At 43.3% G+C, this 25,757-nt stretch overlaps 1 protein-coding gene across 3 annotated transcripts in view; it reads right to left on the reverse strand.

Moving 5' to 3' along the window:
• setd1b (SET domain containing 1B, histone lysine methyltransferase) overlaps positions 1-25,757 on the reverse strand; it is a 111,657-nt gene that overhangs the window by 20,955 nt on the left and 64,945 nt on the right. For all 3 annotated transcript variants that reach the window (XM_033043236.1, XM_033043237.1, XM_033043238.1), the window contains 3 exons: positions 5,762-5,944; positions 2,742-2,829; positions 2,097-2,329 (listed from right to left, as the gene is read on the reverse strand). In XM_033043236.1, the coding sequence (XP_032899127.1) occupies positions 2,097-2,329; positions 2,742-2,829; positions 5,762-5,944 (504 nt within the window). The remainder of the gene's footprint in view (positions 1-2,096; positions 2,330-2,741; positions 2,830-5,761; positions 5,945-25,757) is intronic.

Below are 25,757 nucleotides of genomic sequence, written 5' to 3' on the forward strand. Positions count from 1 at the left end.
TTTAGGTTAAAATTTGTTTTAATAGTTCATAAGTCATAGGAGCACAATTGGCCATTTGGCCCATCAAGTCTAATCCGCCATTCAATCATGGCTGATATACATTTCCCTCTCAACCCCATTCTCCTGCCTTCTCCCCATAACCCTTTACACCATTACTAATCAGGAATCTGTCAATCTCCGCCTTAATAATACTCAATGACATGGCCTCCATTAAGAAATTCCTCCTTATCTTCTTTCTAACGGTACATCCTTTTACTCTGAGTTCAAATGTGTTTATTTATCTTGTGCACTGGATACAAACCAGAATATTGACATTGTTACTTGCAGCAGCTTTACCGAAACTTTAAATACAACAACTTTCTGTCCTTCACCTCCTCCATTGCCATGGGCCACATGCTAACTGGAACAACACCTCGGTCGCTCACAATCCAACGGTATTAACATTGAATTCATTTTTAATTAATACCCCAGTGCGTACCCATTTCTCTCAGCATGCTAGTCACCATGTTCCTTTTCCCTCCCATCCCAGAGTCCTAAATCTCCCATTTAACCCCCTCTTTCCCCTACCCTAGTCTGCTTCCACCCATATCCCTCCCTCCAGCTTTACATTTCACTCCCCCTCTTCTCTCCTTATTTGTCTCATTTTAACCTCCAACCTTTGTCACTTACTCCACCCTTCTGCCAAGTCAAACTCCCCCCGCATCTGTATCCACCTGCCAGGTTTTATCCCAGCCTTCTCTCCGCATGCCCCCCAGACTATCACTGATGAAGGGTCCCAACCTGATATGTCATCTGTCCATTCCCTCCACAGAAGCTGCCTGACCCGCTGAGTTCCTCCAGCACTTTGTTTTTTGCTATTCAATAAATTATCAGTTTGTTATGACTTTATATTAGCACCGTAATAAAGCCAAATTGCAAATCTGGCAATGAGACACCCTATTCAAAAAAAGGGCGGAAGAAAAAAGCAGATAGATATAGGCTGGTTCAACCATACATCTCATCACTGGATTGACATTAGAAGCAATTATGAAGGAGGTACATAGAACCTAGAACAGCATAGGAACAGGCCCTTCGGCCCACAATGTCTGTGCCAAACATAATGTCAAGACCAACCTGCCTGCGCCTAATCTATGTACCCCCATTCCATGTACATCCATGTGACTATCTAAAACCACACAGCTTATTTATTTATTTTACTTTTCTTTTTCATCGGTTGGAGCTGCATACTAAATCTCGTTGCACTGACGTGCAATGACAATAAAGGATATTATTATTATTATTAAAAGCCTCTTAAACGCCACTATGGTATCTGTCTCCACCACCACCCTGGTAGCACGTTCCAGGCAATAGTGGGACACCTGGAAAAATCATAATCTGATCAAGCAGAGACAGCGTGGCTGCATGAAGATAAATGCTGCCTGACTTGCTGAGTATTTCCAGCATTTTCTGTTTTTATTTCAGATTTCCAGCATTTTTCAATTTTGCATAGGTGCGTTTCTGTCAAAACACCGTACATTTATTTACTAATTAATCAATGTTATTTTTTCCTCCTGAACTTTAGTTTCCAATCATTTAGACCCATTTCAATTTGAGAGTGTTGTAAAGTAATGTGCACAGCCAAAGTCCTTTTTGAACTGAAGGACACCCCTATTTTGGTGGCGATTTCAGTTCAACAAACATTGACAATCAGAATTCAAATTGGTGGCACGTGGCACTGGACAAGCTTTTAACACTAGACGCCCACCTTAACTTTCAACATAAGGCAGCACAGTGGCGCAGCGGTAGAGTTGCTGTCTTTATAGCGCCAGAGACCAAGGGTTCGATCCTAACTACTGATGCTATCTGTACGGAATTTGTACATTCTCACTGTGACCGCGTGGGTTTCCTCCGGGTGCTCCGGTTTCCTCCCACACTCCGAAGACGTACAGGTTTGTAAGTTAATTAACTTCGGAAATTTTTTAAATCGTCCCTAGAGTGTAGGATGGTGCTAGTGTATGGGGTGATCACTGGTTGGAGAAGACTCGGTGGGCCAATGGGCCTGTTTGTGCTGTATTTCTAAAATCTAAATTAAATAAAACATTGTTGAACAAATTAACCTTCTCCGATGATGCCTTTTCAGAAACCTCATCATCCTGTTCCTCTTCATCCTCTTTCTCTGATGAAGATTCTTCCTCCTCTTTCCCAGAAGTTTCCTCTTCCTCCTCGCCCTCGCTGTCCAGCTTTAGTGGTTTTGCTGGTTTTCGCCTCTCAGTTACCGACTCCAGGTCTCGTTTAGATAATTCAGAAGAGTGGCTGGCAACATCCGACATCTCTCGATCACGCTCAGACTCTAAACACAAACAATGAAAAAATGCAATAAGTGGCAATAAACCCACATAACCACTGCCCACCTGCCAGTATGATGGACATGGCAGGTACCTTGCACAGTGTCAGACAAAATCGTCCTGGGCTCACACTGATGATGGAATAACATTGAGCAACACGTGGCGGGGAGGTGTGAAGGCAAAGGCAGGCAAGGTTGTGCTGTGCTTGAAGGTGGAGAAGCAGCAACACAGTGGGAAACTCAACGACAGAGTTCCAGACTCACGACAGGTGGATCAGTACTGAAGGCGAGGTTTGAACAATGGGTAGATTAAAAAGAGCTGTTCAGAAAATGTGTCAGAAAGCAGCCAAATTGGTGTTTGTAAAATTATAAATAGCAATGTAGGACAGCAGTCTAAATGTGTTTGAACAACACCAACCTTCGTCATCATCATCCAGGGGCGTGGAGGGTCTAACTCTCTTCTGATCACCCGAGGAGGCAGCTTCAGGAGGTTCTTTCCTCTTTACCTGCAAATTATTACAGACAAATAATGCAACCACTTTCTTGAAAATCCCATTTATTGATTAGTATTGAAGAACACGTCCATCAGTAAACGGAGATGAAGGAACAAGAAGGCAGAATATTATCTGAATGGTGTCAGATGAGGAAAAGGGGAGGTGCAATGAGACCTGGGTGTCCTTGTACATCAGTCACTGAAAGTAAGCATGCAGGTACAGCAGGCGATGAAGAAAGCTAATGGTATGTTGGCCTTCATAGCAAGAGGATTTGAGTATAGGAACAAGGAGGTCTTACTGCAGTTGTACAGGGCCCTGGTGATACCGCATCTGGAGTATTGTGTGCAGTTTTGGTCTCCTAATTTAAGGAAGGACATTATTGCTATTGAGGGAGTGCAGCTTAGGTTCACCAGGTTAATTCCCGGGATGGCGGGGCTGACATAAGATGAAAGAATGGGTCGACTGGGCTTGTATTCACTGGAATTTAGAAGGATGAGGGGATCTTATAGAAACATATAACATTCTTAAGGGATTGGATAGGCGAGATGCAGGAAAAATGTTGGGGGGATCCGGAACCAGGGGTCACAGTTTAAGCATAAGGGGTAGGCCATTTTGGACTGAGATGAGGAAAAACTTTTTCACTCAGAGTCGTGAATCTGTGGAATTCTCTGCCACAGAAGGCAATGGAGGTCAATTCACTGGATGTTTTCAAGAGAGAGTTAGATTTAGCTCTTAGGGCTAACAGAATCAAGGGATATGGGGAAAAAGCAGGGACACGATGATATTGGATGATCAGCCATGATCATATTGAATGACGGTGCTGGCTCGAAGGGCCGAGTGGCCTACTCCTGCCCCTAATTTCTATGTTTCTATGTTGTAACCTTTGCCTGCGTCAAATGATAACTGTGAGATACCAATTTGCACATTTACGAGCTGCTGCACTGAAATAAGTCACTTTGAAAGCTTCATTTTCGTAAAGCATCAAAGTAAGGTGTTAAGATGGGCTAACATGATACAGCCAAACAGTTATTCGCATTGAAGAACTTTGAACTATCTTTAATCAGACTTTATCTTGCACTATGTGTAGACAATAGACAATAGGTGCAGGATTAGGCCATTTTGCCCTTCAAACCAGCCACCGCCATTCAATGTGATCAAGGCTGGTCATCCACAATCAGTACCCCCGTTCCTGCATTCTCCCCATATCTCTTGACTCCACTATCTTTAAGAGCTCTATCCAACTCTCTCTTTAAAGCATCCAGAGAACCGGCCTCCACCGCCCTCTGAAGCAGATAATTTCACAGCCTCACATCTGTCTGTGTGAAAAAGTATTTCCTCATCTCCGTTCTAGATGGCTTATCCCTTTTTCTTGAACTGTGGCCCCTGGTTCTGGACTCCCCCAACATCGGGAACATGTTTCCCGCAGATGCTGGTTTAAACCAAAGATAGACACAAAAAGCTGGAGTAACTCAGCGGGACAGGCAGCATCTCTGGAGAGAAGGAATGGGTGACATTTCGGGTCGAGACCCTTCCTCAGGCTACCTTGCATAAGTGCTGTACCCTTTATCTGTACGCTGTAGCCTTTGTAATCATGTGTAGCCTTTTCTTTGACTGCATAACACGCAAATAGAAGCTTCTCACTGTACCTCAGTACACGTGATGATAATAATAAACTATCTAAGCATCCCCTGGGTTACATAGAATGTAGAACAGTACACTACAGGAAGAGACCCTTTGGCCCACAATTCCTACCAAACATGATGCCAAGGTACACTGCCTGTACATGATCCATATCCCTCTATTTTATTAAAATCCACATAAAAGCATCTTAAATGCCACCATCATATCTTCCTTCACCACCACTCCTGGTTGTGTGCTCCAGAAACCCACCACTTTATGTGTAAAAAAACGGCCCACACATCTTCTTCAAACTTTGCTCATCTCACTTTGAAGCTATGCCCTTTCACCCTGGGAAATACGTTCTAACTGCCTGTCCTATCTATGCCTTTCATAATTTTATACACTTCTACTTGACAACTAATGACAATACATTGAGCTATATCCTGATCATATTTCAAATGGATGATTCATTATTTTAATTATTAGTGCCATGTTTCCACATTGGGGATAAAATTGTAGTCATTCATCAACGCATAAATCAATGTTTGTTTGCACTGACATTGGAAATTTTCAAGGAGAAAGAATCCAACCATAAATAATTTCACTGCAAAAATGTACATAGTTATTTCAAAATCAGGAACTTGAAAATATTGGGAACTTCTGAAAGTTAAGAATGCTGGTAGATCTAAAAAGGTAAGAAAGAGGCATCTATGGGGTTGACTAATCATTTTGTACAAGTACAAATACAGCTGTGTCCAAATCAGTGTCCATTTCAGATGCATTTTGCCAGACATTTTACTCCATCATTGAGTTTCTTCAGATGTAAATAAATCTCATTGACATCTTTGCATATTAATTACCTTAAATAAAGAAACAACTGACTATTTGGGCTTTTCAAACTGTAGAGGGGCTTTCATTATTACTTTGTCAAACCATTTTAGCACAAACAACATGTAGAGAATGGTGTGCAAGAAGGAACGGCAGATACTGGTTTAAGCCAAAGATAGACACAAAAAGCTGGAGTAACTCAGCGGGACAGGCAGCATCTCTTGAGAGAAAGAATGGGTGACGTTTCGGGACCGAGAATGGTATCGTGTGACCTCTTAAAAACCGAAAGGGAAAGTCCACTCTCTAGGGACCCTGGTTGTGAAAGTTTAAGTGTAGAGCAAATGTCATTTTAGTTACTTTCCAAAGTTTCATGAAAGCACTTTCTTCAGTCTATAATTTTATGAATTCTTCAAATATTGGAAAGAGAAAGACAAAATTGCTATAATATATTTCATGAAATCTCTGTTATCGTTTTGTGCTCACATGTTCCACTTACCTTGAAGGATGGTAATCTGATTGCCCCCCTCAGCCCCATCCCCAGTCCCATGCCTTCATAGCCAAGCCCTTCTCCTTTGGGCCAGGTCTCCAACAGACACGTTGACGTCGGAGCTGGTTCCTTAGGCTTTGGTCTCTCCTCATCTTTACTTTGATCTGCTGATTTTACTGGTGTCTGTGAAGCCTGAGGAAAGAAATTGTGATTTTGTTAGGAAAAATTCACAAACCACACAACATTTCTGAGGCTGAAAACAATGTATTCTGAAATCGGAAAAGCATATTCTAATAAGCAATTTTGGAATTCTGAAAAATACAAGGAATCATGGGATTTGTCAAAGGTCATTCGTGATAAAGAAAAAGCAAACGAAGTGCTGGCTGCATAAACTGTGTATAAATTGTTAACTATTCTACCAATGAATTCATCTAGAATTCTGTCAACTAATTAGCAGACAGGCTTCGCTCTTTTATGAACATTAATTCGATCTTATTTCTATCTCACTTCACAAACCCACCCTCTGGAAATCCGCAGAACCTCTCCCGGCAGCGTTGGAGGACATTCTCATTCTCTTTCTCTCTCATTAATTACCGTGTAGGAAGGAACTGCAGATGTTGGTTTACACCGAAGGTAGACACAATGTGCTGGAGTAACTCAGCAGGACAGACAGCATCTTTGAAGAAAAGGAATAGGTGATGTTTCGGCTCGAGACCCTTATCCAGAGATGTTACCTGACCCGTTGAGTTACTGCAGCATTTTGTGTGTATTCCCGTTGATGACTGGTGCTTGGCTTTCGCCGGCACCAAGGGGGTTAACCTACATCCACATAAGCTCATAAAATAAATCACCACCAATTGGTGCATTTCATAGTAATATCATCAACATCGGCACTCCAGGACGTTTGATGCTTTGTAATATCTTGGTTCTGGTTTGTACCCCAAGGCCTTTCTCATCCTGTGAATAGCCCCCACCATCTAGCATGTCATCACCCCCGCCCAAACTTCGATAATAATGCCGAGAAATTGGCCCTCTCATGCACGTTTTTGTCACATGCGATTTGTGCACATTAGATTGTCATTGCTGAAATATCTGCATGGACCAGTGGAGAAGGGAGAAATAGTGTCGCTAAATCCAGTAACAATTCAACACCGCCGGAGACCCGGGTTCGATTCTGACTACGGATGAAACGCAGGTCTGTACACATGCAGCAGCTCAGCTGCCGAGAATGTTTACCTCGAGTGACCCATGACTTGGGGGGCATGTGCAGTTGAAATACTGAACTCACTTATTGGAGTTATTACCCACCAATATTACCGATTCTGTGAATTTGCTGTTCATTGGAGTAAAAACTGATGTCTCACGACCGGGGTCCCTGGGGTTTTAAATGCTCTCTGGTGCAGTCTGAGCCTTATTTTGAAGCGATTTTGCACCAAATCTATGACCAATATTTCAGAAATAATTTTGATTGAGTCAAGAGTAATGAGTGGGAGGAATAATTTGTTTTAAATCAAGAATTGAAGTTGTCCTTTAATAATCAAGTTGTACTTTTGTAAAATGTTATGTAAAATGTTATAAAGGAGCATGCAAAAACTGCAAATAAAATACTGTAAGTTTTTGCAGTAAAGAAAACCTATTTTTAGAAAGTGTTTTGGGTGTTGATTTGATTGCCGGTTACTGTTCGACTGTGTTAGTGTGTGCAGTGCACCTTTAATGGTCCTCCCAATCTAACAACTTCACTTCAATTTCAACATGGAATAGTGATGTGAATACAAAATTTAGTTTGACTTCAATTTCCATCATGAAAATTAAATGGTGCATTTACATTACTATGATCGCTTTCAAACTAACCTATTTTACTGTCCTACTATTATAACAAATTCTAGTTCCATGATGACTCATAAACAAGATCACAAATCGGCTTTTGAATTCTCAAACACGTGATTGTGAATAATTGCAGTTACCAAGTTTCACCGAGCATTTACGTATTTTGATTGCTGAAAATCAGTATTTTGTTGGGGAAATCGGTATTTCTCACATAAATGGAATAGAACGTACTTCATAGAAATTGTATTTTTGAAAATCAGTATTTTGCATGCAACCTCTTGTTTTCCCAAACATCAGTATGGAATACTGAAAATCAGTACTGAATGGTGAAACCATATTTGAAATGTGAATTTATAATACTTGATTTTGATTCAATCATATCCTTATTATAACTATAAAACTCTGATCTTGGATGTGTGTGTCTGTGTGTGTGTGTGTGTGTATTTATTTATTTGTTTGTGTGTTTTAACATCTTCTCGAAAAAACGACGCGCGAATGGGATTTTTTTTTACATATTCTGGTCGAGATTTACCTCCTGGAGTCCGAAATCGGTTTACTTGTAAATTTTGTGCTTTATTTCTTGAGTTGTTAATAAAAATGTTCACAAATCCGATCAAACTTTGAAATCAAAACGCCTGTTTTTCGCAGATGACGTGACAATGGATCTGCCTGCATGCCGTCTGCTCGCGCTGCGACTGACGTCACCTCCCACCCCTCCCTCCTCCCCCGTTGTTCAAAAGTCACCATGTCGACTGAAGACTGCGTCAGCCCTTTGGTCGGCGCTCCTTTGGTCGACACTCACTCGCTCGCCCGCCCGCTCGCTCCTCGGGTCTCTCCCCCTCCTCTCTCTGTCCCTCCCATCTCTCCCCCATCCCCCTCCCCGGGCCCCACTTGGTCTAGTAACTATTAAAAGTCTGATCTTGGATGTGTGTGTGTTTGTTCGTGTGTGTGTTTGTTTGTGTATAATCACATATGCTCGAAAAAACAATGCGCTAATGGTTAAATTTTTACATATTCCAGTAGAGATATTTCCCCTGGAGTCCAAATTCGCCTTATCTGAAAATTTCATGCTTTATTTCTCGAATTATTTATGAAAATCTTCAAAAATCTGACAAACTTTGAAGTCTGCGGCGTCTTGCTCGCGCTGCGAGTGTCATCACCCCCTCCCCACCCCTCCTCCTTTGGTTGACGCCCGCTCCCCGCTGCCCCTCTCCCCCCTTCTCTCCCTCCCCTCCTCCCCTGCTTCCTCTCTCCCCCTCCTCTCGCCCCCCTCCCCTTCTCTCCTCCCCCCCCCTCCCCCAGTCGCCACGCCAGCAGCACCCCAAGAAGCAGCTCCAGGTCGCCCCAAGGAGCCGCTCAAGCGGCGCGTTGGTGAAGGCGGATTGCGGCGCTCGCACTCCAACCTCAGCTGCCGCTTCTCCTGATCTTGCTCGGGCTTGGACAGTTTCTTCGAGCACTGTAGACTCGAGACCGAGGTGATAGAGAACCTGGCCAGGGAGAAGTTTGCCACCAACGCCGCCTTCAAAAGTCTTGCCCTCAAGTTTTGCAGCGTGAGCTGCCCAGACTCGGAGAGGGAGCAGTGATAGCGGCAACGAGTCGCCCCGGGGGAAGAACAATCCTCTGCCCTCTCGGTCATCGAGCGCAACGCCAGGATTCATCCAGTGGCTGTTTGGCTGCAAGAGGGCCAAGGAGCCCAAAGGCAAGGTTCCCTCTGTCCTGGTGTAGAATTAAAAAATATTGCACTCCTATTTTTAAATTTCTTTTCCACTCTAGATTTTTTTTTTACCCTAGGAAAAAAAGGGGGGTGCGATCGCACCCATTGCACCCCCTCTTCGGACGGCCATGCACTATTAAATCACCAGTTTATGAACTTGCACGAGGATAAGCTTACAGAAATGACAAGTTTGCTGCCTTTATTGTGTCCAGTACAGAGTGGTCCATCACATTTAATTCTGATTATTCTTTCCAATGAGCTGGGGCTTTGACTGGACAGTTAAAAGTTAATCACACTAATAGACAATAGACAATAGGTGCAGCAGTAGTCCATTTGGCCCTTCGAGCCAGCACTGCCATTCAATGTGATCATAGCTGATCATTCCCAATCAGTACCCCGTTCCTGCCTTCTCCCCATATCCCCTGACTCCGCTATTTTTAAGAGCCCTATCTAGCTCTCTCTTGAAAGCATCCAGAGAACCTGCCTCTACCGCCCTCTGAGGCAGAGAATTCCACAGATTCACCACTCTCTGTGAGAAAAAGTGTTTCCTCGTATCCGTTCTAAATGGCTTATTCCTTATTCTTAAACTGTGGCCCCTGGTTCTGGACTCCCCCAACATCGGGAACATGTTTCCTGCCTCTGGCGTGTCCAAGCCCTTAACAATCTTAGATGTTTCAATGAGATACCCTCTCATCCTTCTAAACTCCAGAGTGTACAAGCCCAGCTGCTCCATTCTCTCAGCATATGACAGTCCCGCCTACTAATGTGGGAAGAGACCGACTTCCATATAGGAGGTCAGGGGGGGGTGGGGGGGGTAAGAATACTGAGTGAACAAACTGGCCTTTTTTTTTTACACACACAGCCAGTTTTCCAGTATCTTACTTCCAGGTTTCTTCATTTAAATTCCTAAAACTGCCATTGTGTGATCAATTTTATCACGAAGCAAACATGCCTCTACTTCCTTAGAAGGGTTAGGAAGTTGGGCAAGTCCCCAACAACTCTCACCAACATCTACAGATGCGTCGTAGAAAGCATGTTATCAGGATGCATCACAACATGGTTTGGGAACAGCTCCATCCAAGACTGCAAGAAATTGCAGAGAATTGTGGACGCAGCCCAGACCTCCCTTCCATTAACCCCATCTACACTTCACGCTGCCTCGGCAAGGCCACCTGCACAATCAAGAACCAGTCTCACCCAGTCTCCCCTCTTCCATCAGGCAAGAGGCATAGATGTGTGAAAACACACATTTCTAGTTTCAGGGACAGTTTCTTCCAGCTCTAATTAGGCAATTGAATCTTCCTCTCAACAACACAGGGAGGTCCTGAGCAACTATCTACCTCACTGGAGACCCTCGGAATATCTTTTACTGGACTTTATCTTACACTAAATGTTATTCCTTTATCATGGATGACTCGATTGTAATAATGTAGTCTTTCTGCTGAGTGGTTAGCACGCAACAAAAGTTTTCCACTGTACCTCGGTACACATGACAATAAACTAAGCTAGGCTTATGGATTAAATTAAACAAGCAAGTTATTTAACTATTCTTAATGTCTGATAAAGATGCATGATATGTATTTAAATAAAACAATAAATAATGTGTATGAAGGAATACCCGAGTAATTCATATAATTGTTAGATTGACTGGTGGATACAGTATGGAATCAGGCCTTTCAGCCCATTGAGTCTACGCTAACCATTGATCACCCATTTACACTAGTTCTATATTATGTCACATTTGCCTCCACTCCCTACACACTTAGGGCAATTTGCAGAGGCCAATTAACCTACAAACCTGCACGTCTCTGGGATGTGTGAGGAGACCGGTGCACCCGGAAGGGCCTGAGCTTGGTCTTGCCGATATACAGGAGTTGACACCTGGAACAGCGGATGCAGTAGATGAGGTTGGAGGAGATGCAAGTGAACCTCTGCCTGACTGGCAAGCAAATATCACCAGTGGGTGGCCCAGTGGTGCACAAGATAGTTTAGTTTAGAGAGATACAGCATGAAAACAGGCCCTTTGACCCACTAAGTCCATGCTGACAGATCACCCGTTCACAGTAGTTCTATGTTAATCCTCTTTCCAACTCGCAACACAATATGAACAATTCACAGAGGCCAATTGACCAACAAACCTGCATGACTTTGGGATGTGAGAGGAAACCGGAGCATCCAAAGGAAACCCATGCAGTCACAGGGAGAACGTGCAAACTCCACTAAGACAGCAACCAAGGTCAAGAACAAAAAAGGATCTCAGGCATTGTGAGGCAGCAGCTCTACCAGCTGCGCCAACGTGCCACAGCACAATTTAAAATTGTGCCACAATTAACACAAACACAAATACGTTTCATGGAATTATTTCCTTGACAGGCTTGTTTGAATGGTCAGTTTTGTTTACTTTCTGATGTCATCCGGATGATTGTGCTGTAACACAATCTCATTCTGACACTAGCAGTCCACAAAGTCGAGATCAGGCTGACTGAGAGAGAAATAACTCACAAGAGTGGATCACATCTGCGATTAATACATGTTATGACAAACTATGAAATAATCATTGCCAACAGAAAATAGTTTAATACTGCATTAAAATAACAAAACTGTATTTTTATTGTCTGTTTCTTCTACAGAAAATAATGCTGCAACTATGGGTATAAATCCAAGATGTCTGCACCAGGCATAGTCACATTAACACTAATTTTCCCATCCCCAATCTCACCTTGATGTATATAAAACAAGGGACATACAAGTGTAAGGTACGTCACGGCATAATTCACTGAGACACTTACGTTTCTTGGCTGACTTGCAGACTCCATAATAATGCCTGTTTCTGACTAACACTGTTTATGTACAGAATGTTTTAGTTTGAACAGGATTCCAGAACTTTCCATATGCAAATGAAGCTTACAATTCTAAAGAAACATCATTTTTGACAAGAAAGGGCAAAAGGAACAAAATTATCAGGCAAAATAAGAGAAAAATGTGCTGGAATAACTCAACAGGTCGGGCAGCAAAGGTTCAAAGTGTAGGCAGGAACTGCAGATGCTTTGTGACACTGAAGATAGTCACAAATTGCTGGAGTAACTCAGTGAGACAGGCAGCATCTCTGGTGAGAAGGAATGGGTGAAGTTTCGGGTCGAGACCCTTCTTTAGACCATGGTTCAATGGTTCTTTATTGTCACGTATGTACTGCAGAGTGAAATTATTTTTCGCACAGCGCAAATATGCAGTCACCATATTTAGGCGAGATTTACAATGAAAAAAAGTCTAAATGTATGTTCGATGTACTGGATCGTAGATGCTCGATGTACCTGAGCCCGGTAAACCCTAGGCTGCTGCAGGGCCTCCTCCGTCGCCCTCGACGGGTCTGGCCTGCAAACCGATGTACCTTTTCTCTCACGACTACCTTTGTGCCCCGGGGGTGCCTCCCGCAGCTGTCCTTGAAGGCCCTGGACGCAATATCCCTATCCCTCTCCTACCAGCCCACTCCCTGCATCTGTCGTTGCCAGTGGCTCCCTCCTCCTTAACTCTCTGGTCTTCAGAGCCGGGCTCGGCAGTTTTCTTCGTGGCGGCGAACCAGACCTGCCGCTCCACATGGCTGCGGGTGGCCCGTTGGGTCCGTCCTTGTTCTCGGTGGCTTGCCGCAAACATCCCAGAGGACATTGAGCCCATTTTCTCTGGAGAGCATGGGTAGGTGACATTTCGGTCGGGACCCTTCTTCAGACCCAAACCAAACAGGTCCCGACCCGAAACATCACCTATCTATGTCCTCTACAGGTGCTGCTTGACCCGTCGAGTTACTCCAGCACTTTGTGTCCTTTTTTGTAAATCGGTGTCTGCCAGTCCTTGCATCTAACTTTGTCGAGTAGAGTCTTTTAATGAGACTTTCTGCAATTCACATTAGATAAGTGATATGCTCATAGAGGAAGACACCAGGGTGCCTTTCATGGAGGGTGCAGGCAGAGAGGTCCAAGAAAATGAATCTGGCTGCATTCAAGAATACAATATTACTGGAGCCTGATATTGAAACCTACTTGGCTGAAACCTTCACTACCTCACTTCTGTTCTTTCTTTCTGTGCGCTTCCATTTATTCTAGTATTGGATTTGTCCCTGTTTTTCCAAACTTCCTTCCTAAAATCCTCCATCTCCCTACATCTTGGTCATCTTCAAATGCATTCTCAAAACCTTTTATGTCTTCAAGATGCCCCAGGTGAAACTGGAACAAGAGAATGACTCAATGCATAGAGACTGTGGTTTATCTAGCTCACCGTCATGTTATACATTAAGAATGCAGCAAATCCATAATTTATCTGTATTTCCTTGTTTTGCAATTCAATTAATCCCTGTCATTAACAAATAGCACATTTTTAAATTCCACTAGACCAAGGGCAGACCCGATGGCTCCCCCAACGCAGCCGTTCTCTGCCCGTAGCCCCCACGGGAGACGTGGTCCTCCAACTCAAGCGGCTCAGGAATGAGCAGTGCGGCTGGTTTTAAATGGCGTCTTTGAGGCGAGATGCGGGCGCCAGCAGCCGTTATGGTCGCCGGCCAGCAGGAGGCGACAAAATGAGTGAGTGGGGGGCGGGGGGGGGGGGGGGGGAGAAGGATTTAATGAAAAATGTGGACATAAACATAACGAAATCTAATGAGGAGTGGATAGTTGGAATGAAAAGTGAAATGTCTACCGAAATGGCTGCTTCTATGGGTGAGAAGCCAGTTTATTTTTGAAATATTGGGGGGTGGGGTGGAGAAGGATTTGATTAAAAGCGTGTACTTAAAGACGACGAAATGTAATGAGGAGCGGATACTTAGAAAGAAAAGTGAAATCTCTACCGAAATGGAAAAGATCTCGGCGATTGAGCGTCTGGATTCGGCGTGGCAATGAATCAAAGGAAGAAATGCAGCGGCAGCCGTACATGTAAATGGATCCATTCCGATTGGACATCTGCGAGCATCGGCCATTCCGATTGGACATCTGCGAGTATTGGGCATTGTGACATCACACGATGGAACGAATCAAAAGGCAGAAAGGCAGCCAGACGGCAGGCACAGAGTTTTAATAGTATATAGATTTTCAGATTTCTCTGTTGTTTGATATTCAGCTAAACATTGGCGAGATAAAGGTCAAATCATTCAAGTTTCTTCTTTTCTACATTGATGTAAATGACGTATTGATGAAGTCTAAACATTAGTTCTGCTTTTATTTGGTTACAAAATAGTCAGCAGCATTATGCTGTATGAAGCTCACATAATGCAATAACTATTTCCTATCAGTCGGGTCTTGTTTCTGAACAAGCACTTACCAGCTCATGTACACCATCAGCAATAAATTGTCCAGTTTTCAATCAATTATGTTGTTAATATATCAATGAATTTAAAGCCGCTGAACACGTTGTACTGCATAGTGTATAATTTATTTCTGGTCTATGAAAAGTGCTGCGATTATTAAATGGAATTATTTATCAATTGCCAGAATGAAACAAAATGGATCAATTGTTTAAGACGTGGTCGTTTATAAAAGCACAACACATGATCTTGGGGTGGGAGATTGCAACCTTCACGTGGTCCACCCTGTTTTGACGAATGAAATCAACCCGACGTGCACAAACAAATAGATCAAATAGAACAAGTTGACCTACAATTTGAGGCTGCGCACGCGAATACCACATGATCTTCATTTTAGTATCTTGCTTCTTTTCTAAATATTACCATCTGCCATGTTTATTTTGTTCATATTTAATATCTACGAAACATATTAAAAAATGAGTACATTTGACTCATTAAGACATTAGGCATTTGCAGTTCTTTCCTACACATTAGGCATTTCACCAGCAGATTTTCTCTGAATAAGTAAACATATGTTAATAAAGAAAGCAAAATAACTTGAGAGGTGCTATAAATTATCACATATGTTGATGGGGAGAGAGGGGGAAGAGAGGGAGAATAATGAAACTGATTTAACTGTACAAAAAGTAAAAATAAAAAGTAAAAATAAAAATTGTATTTTGTCACAAGAAGTGTTAAAAATGCACTACATCTCCATGGATGGTGCCTGATCTGCTGAGTACTTCCAGCACTTTATATTCACACTACACCTATAACAGCCATGTAATATAGAGCCAATCTGACAAGCTGAGCATAAAAGCAGTGTACGTTTATTATACTTTAACACTAGTGTTTGGCTCGACTGCAAAACTCTAACAGCCAAGAAAAGAAGGATTTTTGTCCATTTTATTTCTTCTAAATCAGAACTCCCTCAAAGAAACAGGAAAGTAGGGTTAATCAAGTAGGTTTTTTCCCCCCGAGAGATAGAACAAGTAGAGTGATGCTACGTGTTATATAGACTGCCTTTACTTTGCGATTCAACGGAACTGTTCTGCAACACATGGTTATGGCAGATTCCACCGTCAACAATAAACACAAAGGCCACGGGTTTTAAAAATGCTGCCGATCCGCTGGGGGCGACATGTTGGAGTAGTCGCACTTTTCCACGCTCCCGACCTGTTCACCTCCAACTTTTATTATAGCTCAGCCTAAGTTTTATAATTATCCATAAATATTTAAACACCATTGACAGCACCTCTCCATGCCGTAAAGATGCCAGGCAGAGGAAAGAAAGAGGAGCAAAAGACGGAAGACCCGACGCTAGCAGCCATGTTAACAGAGCACAACGTATCGCTACTGGCAGAATTCAACGCAGCGTTCACCAAACTGGAAACGAAGCTGGACAATATTCAGACCACAATTTTAGATCACCAACACCGTCTTTCGTCATTAGAGTCTTTTGCTGATACCACCAGCCAAGACATACGAGCTATAGCGACAATGCTAACTACGGTGACCGAAGAGAACGCCAAGCTAAAGTCTAAGCTTATCGGCCTGGAAGGCAGGAGTCGCCGAAATAACATAAGGATAGTCGGTCTCCCCGAGAACATCGAAGGCCCCCAAACAACAGCTTTTTTCTCTCAACTCCTGCTCGAGGCTCTTGGCGAACACACACTGGAATCAGCCCCGGAGCTAGACTGAGCCCACCATACGCTAACAGCCAAGCCAAGCACTGGTGAGAAACCCAGAGCAGTTGTGATCTGCTTCCGTAGATACCAGACCCGCGAGTTGGTGGTGCGTGAGGCTCGGAGGCAGAGGGGTCAGCTGAAGTACAAGGATATCCCGATCCACATTTTCGAAGACTACTGTCCCGAGATAGTTGAACAACGCTCCGCGTACCGAGACGTTATGAAGGAGCTGTACAACCTGGGTCTCAAACCCTCCCTTCATTATCCAGCCAAGCTATTCATTATGGCCGGGGAAGGAAAGAGGCGACGACTAACATCTCCTGAGGACGCTCAGGATTTCATCTCATCTTACCGTCGACCCAAACCGGGACCCACAGACGACTGACTTCGCTCGATACGTCTATATCCGAGTGGCACAGGGGTCCGGTTAATCTACGGTTACACTATGGACTAACTTTAGCTTGACTGCTCTTAGCAACTAGCCATTGCTAGCGCTCGGCCTTGCTGATTATACTAGACCCCTGTCTTGAAATGTATGAGGCTGGTAAGAATTCACCACGATTCGTGACTATCTTATACCAATTTTTCCTTATAATGTTTATGTGTAATCATACTTGAAAGGTTCTTCACCTGCACATGCTATAAAATTGGGCTTAAGGGACCCACTTTGTGGTTCGTGATCTGGTCTCTGCCTTCTTGTTCTTAGCAGCTGGCTGCTAACGCTGCCAGCATTCGGCTAGTTTGTTTACACTAGTCTTCCTAGCGGACTGTCTGGGGCTGATAAGAGCTCATTACAGCCAAGGCTGTGTTATACCAATCTGCTCCTACAGCGTTTTTGTTTAACAATACTTAATTGATGTTCTTTTGCCCTGCGCTTTAATCCAAGAGCCCAGTTTGCAACTCGCTAACTTCTCTAACGCTAACTCTTTCTTTATACCTTGTCGATTTTAAGATATACTATGTAATACCAAAGGAAGCTATTCTTGCTCCACTTATACGTTGGCTTGCTTATTCAGTATCACCATTTTGTTAATTTGATTTGTCTTATTATTACTATCATCATTACAACCATTACCAATAGTGTTAGCAATGACATTGGCAGTGCAACTACTATGGCAATTATTTCAACTTTGTATTTATTTATTTATGTTTATTTAACTTTATTTCTACTTTCTATTTTTCAAATTATTATTATCATTGTTATTATTATTATTACTACACTCATTTCATTTTATGTTACTTTACTGACATTGAGCGAAGTTGTTGCTTCGTAACAGAGAGGTAACACGGCTTAAGAGAGGCTGGATTAGCCACTTATTTCACTCGAAATTTAATGATAGGGCTAGGGGTACTGCTATCCTGATTCGTAAGAACGTTATGTTCGAACCACAGAAAACTGTGGAGGATCCTGCTGGCCGCTTTGTCATGGTGTCTGGCAAACTGCGAGACACACCTGTCATATTGGCCAGCATTTACGGACCCAACTGGGATGACAGCTCATTTGTAACCAAATTTTTTACATCTCTCCCAAATATTGAAAATCACCATGTCATTGTGGGTGGAGATTTTAATCTGGTCCAAGACCCAAAACTGGACAGATCTTCGAACAAAGCCTCTACTTTAACTAAATCAGGTAAGACTCTGCATGCTTTCGCCAAACAACTTGGGCTCACAGACCCATGGAGATTTACATTCCCCACGACTAAATTATTTTCATTTTTTTCCCACGTGCACCGTACCTATACCCGTATAGACTTCTTTCTCTTAGATAACAGACTGCTCTCCAAAATCAAATCCAGCGAGTATCATAGCATCGTAATATCAGATCACGCTGCAACCTCCCTCGATCTCCACTTTCGTAAACAAACTAACCCCTTTAAACAGTGGAGGTTCAACTCCTCATTATTAGCAGAGGCTCACTACATGCAATTCTTGCACTCCCAAATCACCTTATATTTTGAGCTGAATGACTCGCCGGACATAAAAAGAGGTATACTCTGGGAAGCTTCAAAAGCCTATATTAGGGGCCAACTTATCTCTTTTGTCTCCAACCTGAAAAGAACTGAGACGTCCCAAACGGCAGACCTGTTACAAAAAATAAAGGACATTGATGACAAATATGCATCTGACCCAGACCCTAACCTTTATAGAGAACGCCTTAGGTTACAAACAGACTTTGACCTCACGTCTACTAATAAAGCTAAGCTACGACTGCTTAAATCTAGGCAACACTTTTTTGAATCTGGGGATAAAGATGGGAAGCTTTTGGCCCATCAGGCCAGAACCGAGGCGACTTCACGGCTAATTCCAGCCATTAGATCCAGCTTAGGGGAGATTCATCCTGATCCTCTTAGAATTAATGAAGCATTTGCTAAATTCTATACGTTTCCGATTGTCCTCCCACTGCAGGTGACATGCTCAGTAGTATGACGTTTCCCCGAATTGACGATGAAGCCACGAGAGACTTGGGTGGTCCCATAACTGTTGCTGAGGTCCAAGCAGCCATCACATCGCTGCAAAGCGGAAAGTCACCCGGCCCTGACGGCTTCACTGTAGAATATTACAAAGCTTTCTCTGCTCTCCTCGCACCAGTCCTGAGAGATATGTACAATGAGGCGTTTTTACATCGTCGCCTACCGCCCACCTTGTCGTGGGCTACTATCTCCCTAATTCTTAAAAAGGAGAAAGATCCCCTGCTTTGTAGTAGCTATAGACCAATTTCACTCCTGAATGTGGACCTCAAAATCCTCTCTAAAGCCCTTGCGCTCCGTCTTCAACGAGTGATGCCCTCTATTATCTCGTTAGACCAAACAGGGTTCATACCAGGCCGACAGTCCTCCCACAATACTAGGCGTCTCCTTAACATCATCCATTCACCGAGTAGTGAGACCCCGGAGATAGTGGTCTCCCTCGACGCCGAAAAAGCTTTCGACAGGGTCGAGTGGAGGTACCTATATGAGGCGATGGACAGGTTTGGCCTCGGTAACAGTTTTATTCTTTGGGTCAGTCTATTATACTGGTCCCCGGTGGCCTCAGTACAAACAAACGGCACACTGTCGCCCCACTTCCCCCTTCAGAGAGGTACCAGACAGGGTTGCCCGTTATCACCACTTCTGTTTGCTGTCGCGATAGAACCCTTGGCGGTCTGGTTACGCTCAGAGAAGGGCTTTAAAGGTATTACACGGTTCGACACAACTCATAAAGTCTCATTGTATGCGGATGACCTGTTCCTGTACATCTCGAACCCAGTCAGCTCTCTCCCTGTGATTACGAATATTTTAGAACGGTTTGGCGCGTATTCTGGTTATAAACTTAACTACAAAAAGAGTGAGCTATTACCGATTAACTCATTGGCTAAGCAGCTCCCTCGCTCTTTAACCTCATTCAAATGGGCAGAGGACGGGTTTCGCTACCTCGGCGTCTTTATCACAACACCCTTATCTGATATGTTCCGCACAAACTTTCTGCCTCTGGTTGAGAAAGCTGAAAGAGATTTTGACCACTGGTCAGTTTTACCGCTATCCCTCGTGGACCGGATAAATCTGGTCAAGATGGTCGTCCTACCCAAATTCCTGTATCTTTTCCAGCACGTCCCTATACTTATCACTAAATCTTTTTTTGATAAATTAGAAAGGACAATATCTAAATTTTTATGGGGTAGCAAACCGGCTAGAATCCGAAAGGCGATACTGCAGTCTCCTAAGAGTGACGGCGGTTTGGCACTTCCTGACTTTAGGCGATACTATTGGGCAGCTAACTTGCAAAAACTCCTGTATTGGATGAATGATGGTTGCGACCACCTACCGACCTGGGTACACATGGAAAAGGCGAGTTCACATCTCCCGTTGCGGTCGGTCCTATGCTCCCAACTCCCCCTTCCTATAACATCTGTGGGTGCAGGCCCAATTGCGTCCCTCTCGCTCAAGATATGGAGTCAACTCAGGAAAAACTTCGGTTTACGAAGCCCTTCCATCTTGACCCCACTGCTTAAAAACCACATCTTTAAACCTTCAAGTACAGACCACGCATTCAAAACCTGGCATAGCAACGGTATCAGTAACGGTATCAAAAACCTATACAAGGATGGCATCTTTTCGTCTTTTGCGGAGCTCTTGTCCAACTATAGCCTCCCAAACTCCCACCTTTTTCGTTTTTTCCAGATTAGGGATTTTGTGAAGAAGACATTCCATTTCCCAAATCGCCCCCCTGAAACCCTGACCGATACCATCTTAGCTCTAGATCCCAACCGGAAGAAATGCATCTCTGTTTTGTATAACTTGTTAGGGTCGGTTATATTGAAACCTCATACCTCATTAAAAGCTGCGTGGGAGGGTGAGCTGAATACGAAACTAACAGACCAGCAATGGGACTATGTCTTGGATTTGATCCATTCTTCCTCCATATGTGCCCGTCATGGCCTAATCCAATGCAAAGTCCTTCACAAAGTCCACTACACAAATGCAAGATTATCTAGAATTTACCCCGCTGTTAGGGACACCTGCAACAGATGTAATCAATCTCCTGCCAACCATAACCATATGTTTTGGTCTTGCCCTAAGCTAGCAGCCTTTTGGAGGAGTGCTTTCGACTTGATAAGCAGAGCCTACGTCCAGACTATTCCTCCAAACCCACTGTCAGCCATTTTCGGTACCCCTCCCAACACCAACCTCTCTGTTGCGGTGAAACGGGTTCTAGCTTTTACAACCTTGTTAGCCCGGAGACTGATCTTGCTTAACTGGAGGCTCACCTGTCCCCCGACACACGCCCGCTGGATTAAGGAGGTGCTTTACAATTTAAAGCTTGAAAAACTTAGGTTCTCTCTCAAAGGCTCTACCAAGACATTCCTAGATACATGGAACCCTTTCTTGGAACTTGTTAACTCTCTCAACTTGTCCCCTGACTCAGAAGAGGACTGAGTGCTCTCCACCATTGTTCTGCTCTACTGCAGCTGCTCTCCCCTTAACCCCCCCCTCCCCATACTTATTTATTTAATTACTTACTTATTTACTGTTATTAGTGACCCCCTCCCCTTTTTTTTTTTTTTTCTTTTCTTTTTTTTAAGTACTTTTTGTTTCGTTTATCTTACCATATTTGTGTGGATGTGTATGTATGTGAGTGTTGTTTGTCCCCGTTTGTTTCCGACCTGATTTGGGTGGATTGAAGGTGGGTAAGGGTAAGGGCTTTGAGGGTCGCTTACATACTGTTGCACAATTATGCCTTGACTGTCACTGTCTGTTATCATTGTATGTATGCAAATTGCTGTGAAATTCAAATAAAAAGATTTAAATCTAAAAATGCTGCCAAGCTGAAGAACAGACACACTAATGTCCTCCATAAAGAGTGTTAACTTATATGTATCTTTCCACATCTTGCAAACGGTAGGTGCCCAATGTAAAAAGTAATACTATTTCCTGCAGATAACTGTATATGTAAATGTTTCAAATTGTAGTTAATTTAAGTTGGAAGTACCTTTTACAGAAAGAGCTAAGCAATACAAAACAACAAAACAGAAGCCAGGTGGTAATCTGGAAACATGAGCCATAGTTGCTTGTAATTTGACTGGCTTTTCCTTGGCTGTTATAATTGTCATTTCCCAGTCACACACTAGATGGAGTGCTACCTACACATCAGTAGAAAAAAGGCAGGTACACAAAAATGCTGGAGAAACTCAGCGGGTGCAGCAGCATCTATGGAGCGAAGGAAATAGGCAACGTTTCGGGCCGAAACCCTTCTTCAGATCGTAGAAAAAAGGCACAAAGTGCTGGAGTAATTCAGTGGGTTAGGCAGCCTCTTTGGAGGGATAGGTGATGTTTCGGGTCAGAACCCTTCTTCATACTTAAAAATTCTGAAGAAGGGTTCCAACCCAAAACATCACCTGTTCCTTTTCTCCAGAGATGCTACCTGGCCCGCTGAGTTATAATCTTCTGAGTTAATAATATATTCTGCATCATCCAGCTACTGGCTGCATTATAAAAAACACCTTATTTTTATAGCACTTAAAATACTAAACCATTCCATAGTGCTTCATGCATGTGCTATCTAACAATATTGGACACCACTCAGTATAAAGAAAGGTGACCAAAAACTTAGTTGAAGGAGTGGATTTCAAGGAGCATTTGAATCATGTTTAAGGAAACAATTTCAAAGCTTGAGCCAGACAGCAATGAACATTGGGATCAAATGTTCATGTTCTCTGGCACGGTGAGGCAGCAGCTCTATCAGCTGTGCCACTGTGCTGCATCTTGTGAATATATTGAGAAAAGAAAAAAGATTCCTAAATACAAAAGTCTTCAAGGAGTGTGGGGAGAGAGAGGTGAGATTCTTGGAGGTGGTAAAATTTGGGCAGAATTTCTATTTCCCTATCTCATCAGCCCATCATTTCAGCAAAACCATTTAAGATTCACAATCGGCCGCAATCAAGAAATGCTTATCTTTGACTATAACATTGTTCAAAACATGATGAGACTGATATAGCTTCCCTTTCTGAAAAGCAGGTGCCGAAGAATAACACTTATTCAGAGATGTATGTAATTTCTACAAGGAGATTTGTTGAATGATCCATATCTGAAGTACGGTGGCACAGCAGTAGAGTTGCTGCCATAAATTGCCAGAGACCCGGGTTCCATTCGGTGCTGTCTGTACGGAGTTTGTACGTTCTCCCAGTGACCTGCGTGGGTTTTCTCCTGCTACTCCGGTTTCCCACCACACTCCGAAGACGTAGAAGTTTGTAGGTTAATTGGCTTTGGTAAAATTGTAAATTGTCCGCAGTGTGTATAGCATAGTGCTAGTGTGCAGGGATCGCAAGTTGGGCCAAAGGACCTGTTTCCGCGGTATATCTGTAAACTAAACTAAACCTAATCTGATATGCAACATGACAGAAATTAAAGTAATACCAAATCAAAATGGAACAAGATACAAGTCTGATGTAACGCAGTCAGCCTCTCTGCTCAGTCTGTCAGTGATAATGCTGCCATTGTATTGTTGAAAGTACAATACAGCTGAGCGTAATATTGAATGGAACACCAGCTGTTTGCTACACTGCCAACAAAGCGTGTTTCCTTGGTAAGAAAACATCTACCCATTAACCACTTAATAGACCCAACTAATGATTATAACTGATTAAATGCTTCCCCCCACATTGGAAACTAGATAAAAGTTCCAGATTTGAAAGGTCTGGAGTATCAATGGAATATTATGCTATTGAACGGACATTACCCAATGTGGGGTTGTCAAATTAATGCAATAATTTGTAAACAGACATATGCAAAAATAGAACTATGTACAGCCAAATAAACCAGAATTTCAGCAACTTTTATCTTTAATTACAATTGCCTTTGAAGATGATGTAGAATGCTGTATTTATCATTCATTCCAAATAGTTCAGCAGGAGACAAGCACACTTTCATTTTCTCTCTAACCACAAAACAATTTAAAGCATTGAAATAACTTCCTCGATTAATTAGTAATTGACTAAATTGCCTCCAAGCCTATAGTGCCCAGCCCCGTACTGCCCGCTTCTATCTCCTTCCCAAAATCTATAAATAGGACTGCCCTAGTTGATGTTGTTTCCACTTGCTCCTGCCCCACAGAACTTATCTCCATATACCTTGATTACCCATTCCCCCCACCCCGTCCAGACCTTTCCTACCCCCATTAGAGATACCTCACATGCTCTTCAACACTTCAATAACTAGGCCACCGTTGCCTCATCTTTACCATGGAAGTCAGTCTGAAGAAGGGTCACAACCCCAAATGTCGCCTATCCATGTTCTCCAGATATGCTGCCTGACCCAATGAGTTACTTCAGCACCTTGTGCCTATGCTTGAGTAGTCTCTCTGAAAGACCCATCATACTAACAGATCCATTTCCATGATCTTTTCCACAGCCTTAAAATTCATTCCCTTTCAATTACCGGTTAATTTCTATTTTGGATACTGTTGACTCCATTCCATATTCTTTCAACCGATGCATTGTCTCTTCAGACTACTGGGAGCCATTTGCAGCTTTTACAAAGTACAAAAAGCTCACAGGATCCAATTTGAAACATCACCTCTCCATTCCCTCCAGAAATGCTGCATGACCCATTGAGTTACTCCAACACTTTGCGTTCAGTTTACCGGTTTGTTTATCTGTTCGACTAAGACATTCTTTATCTTGGTCACTAATTCACCGTTACTTCCCTGCTCTACACTTTATGGGTGTCACAAATGTTTATCTTTGAATATTCCTCATTCCGCCATCTGTCTTTGCCCTCAAATAGCTGTGCTAGCCCCATCCACGGCACCATTATAATAGTGTGGATAGGCATAGCTTGTATTAGTCAAAGAAACGATGATCAATGCTGATGTAATGTGGTCGGAGAGAAACGGAAACCGAAAATATGTTGGGAGAATTGTGCGGCGCGGTAGAGTTACTGTCTCACAGTGTCAGAGACCCAGCATCGATCCTGACCATGGGTGCTGTCAGTACTAAGTTTGTACGTTCTCCTTGTAACCCCGTGGGTTTTCCCCAGGTGCTCCGGTTTCCTCCCACATTCCAAAGATGCACAGGTTTAATTTGGCTTCGGAAAAAATGGTCAATTGTCCCTGGGTGTGTAGGATAGAGCTAGTGTACAGGGATCGCTAGCCGGTGCGGGCTCGGCGGCCTGAAGTGCCTGTTTCTGCGCCGTGTCACTATACTAAGCTAAAACAGAGCACTGAAGGACAAAGCAAAGATAATCCACAAAACAAATCTGCCTAGAAATTCACCCCAGTTGGCAGCACTAAGCTGCGTAGAATACAATGAGTAGAATGCACTGCCACTACTGCTGTAAGCCATGCCACAATAGAATACAACTTATAACCTAATGGAATGAACATTTCTTCTGCGATTCCTACTGCTCTACGATCATGCTTTAAACCAGACGCAAACAGTTCCACAGTTCACCACATTGTATCACAACTTCCCTAGCCAACAATGGGCCTACATGAGGTTATTTGTTGCTGGCCCTGATCTTTTCTCGCCTCCTGCTCTACACCTCCTCCCCACCCCCTACATTCAGTCTGAAGAAGGGTCCCAACCCGAAATGTCACCCCTCTTTTCCTCCAGAGATACTGCCTGACCCGTTGAGTTACTCCAGCGCTATGTATCTATCTTTGAATTCTCCAATATCGCCCTTCTTGCAAATCACGCCCCTCACCAGTATCTTGCATAGAACTTGCCAGGCTTTGCCCCACCCCCACCTCTCTTTTCCAGCTTTCTCTCCTCGCCTGAAGAATGGTCCCAACCCAAAATGCCATGTCCATAGATGTGTAGGAAGGAACTGCAGATGCTGGTTTAAACTGATGAAAGACATAAAATGCTGTGGTAACTCAGCAGGACAGGCAGCATCCCTGGAGAGTGGGAATGGGTGACTTTTCGGGTTGTGACCGTTCTTCAGACTGCCCTTCATAGATGTTGTCTGACCTGCT

The sequence above is a fragment of the Amblyraja radiata genome, chromosome 25 (genome assembly GCF_010909765.2).
Source record: "Amblyraja radiata isolate CabotCenter1 chromosome 25, sAmbRad1.1.pri, whole genome shotgun sequence".
Taxonomy (NCBI): domain Eukaryota; kingdom Metazoa; phylum Chordata; class Chondrichthyes; order Rajiformes; family Rajidae; genus Amblyraja; species Amblyraja radiata.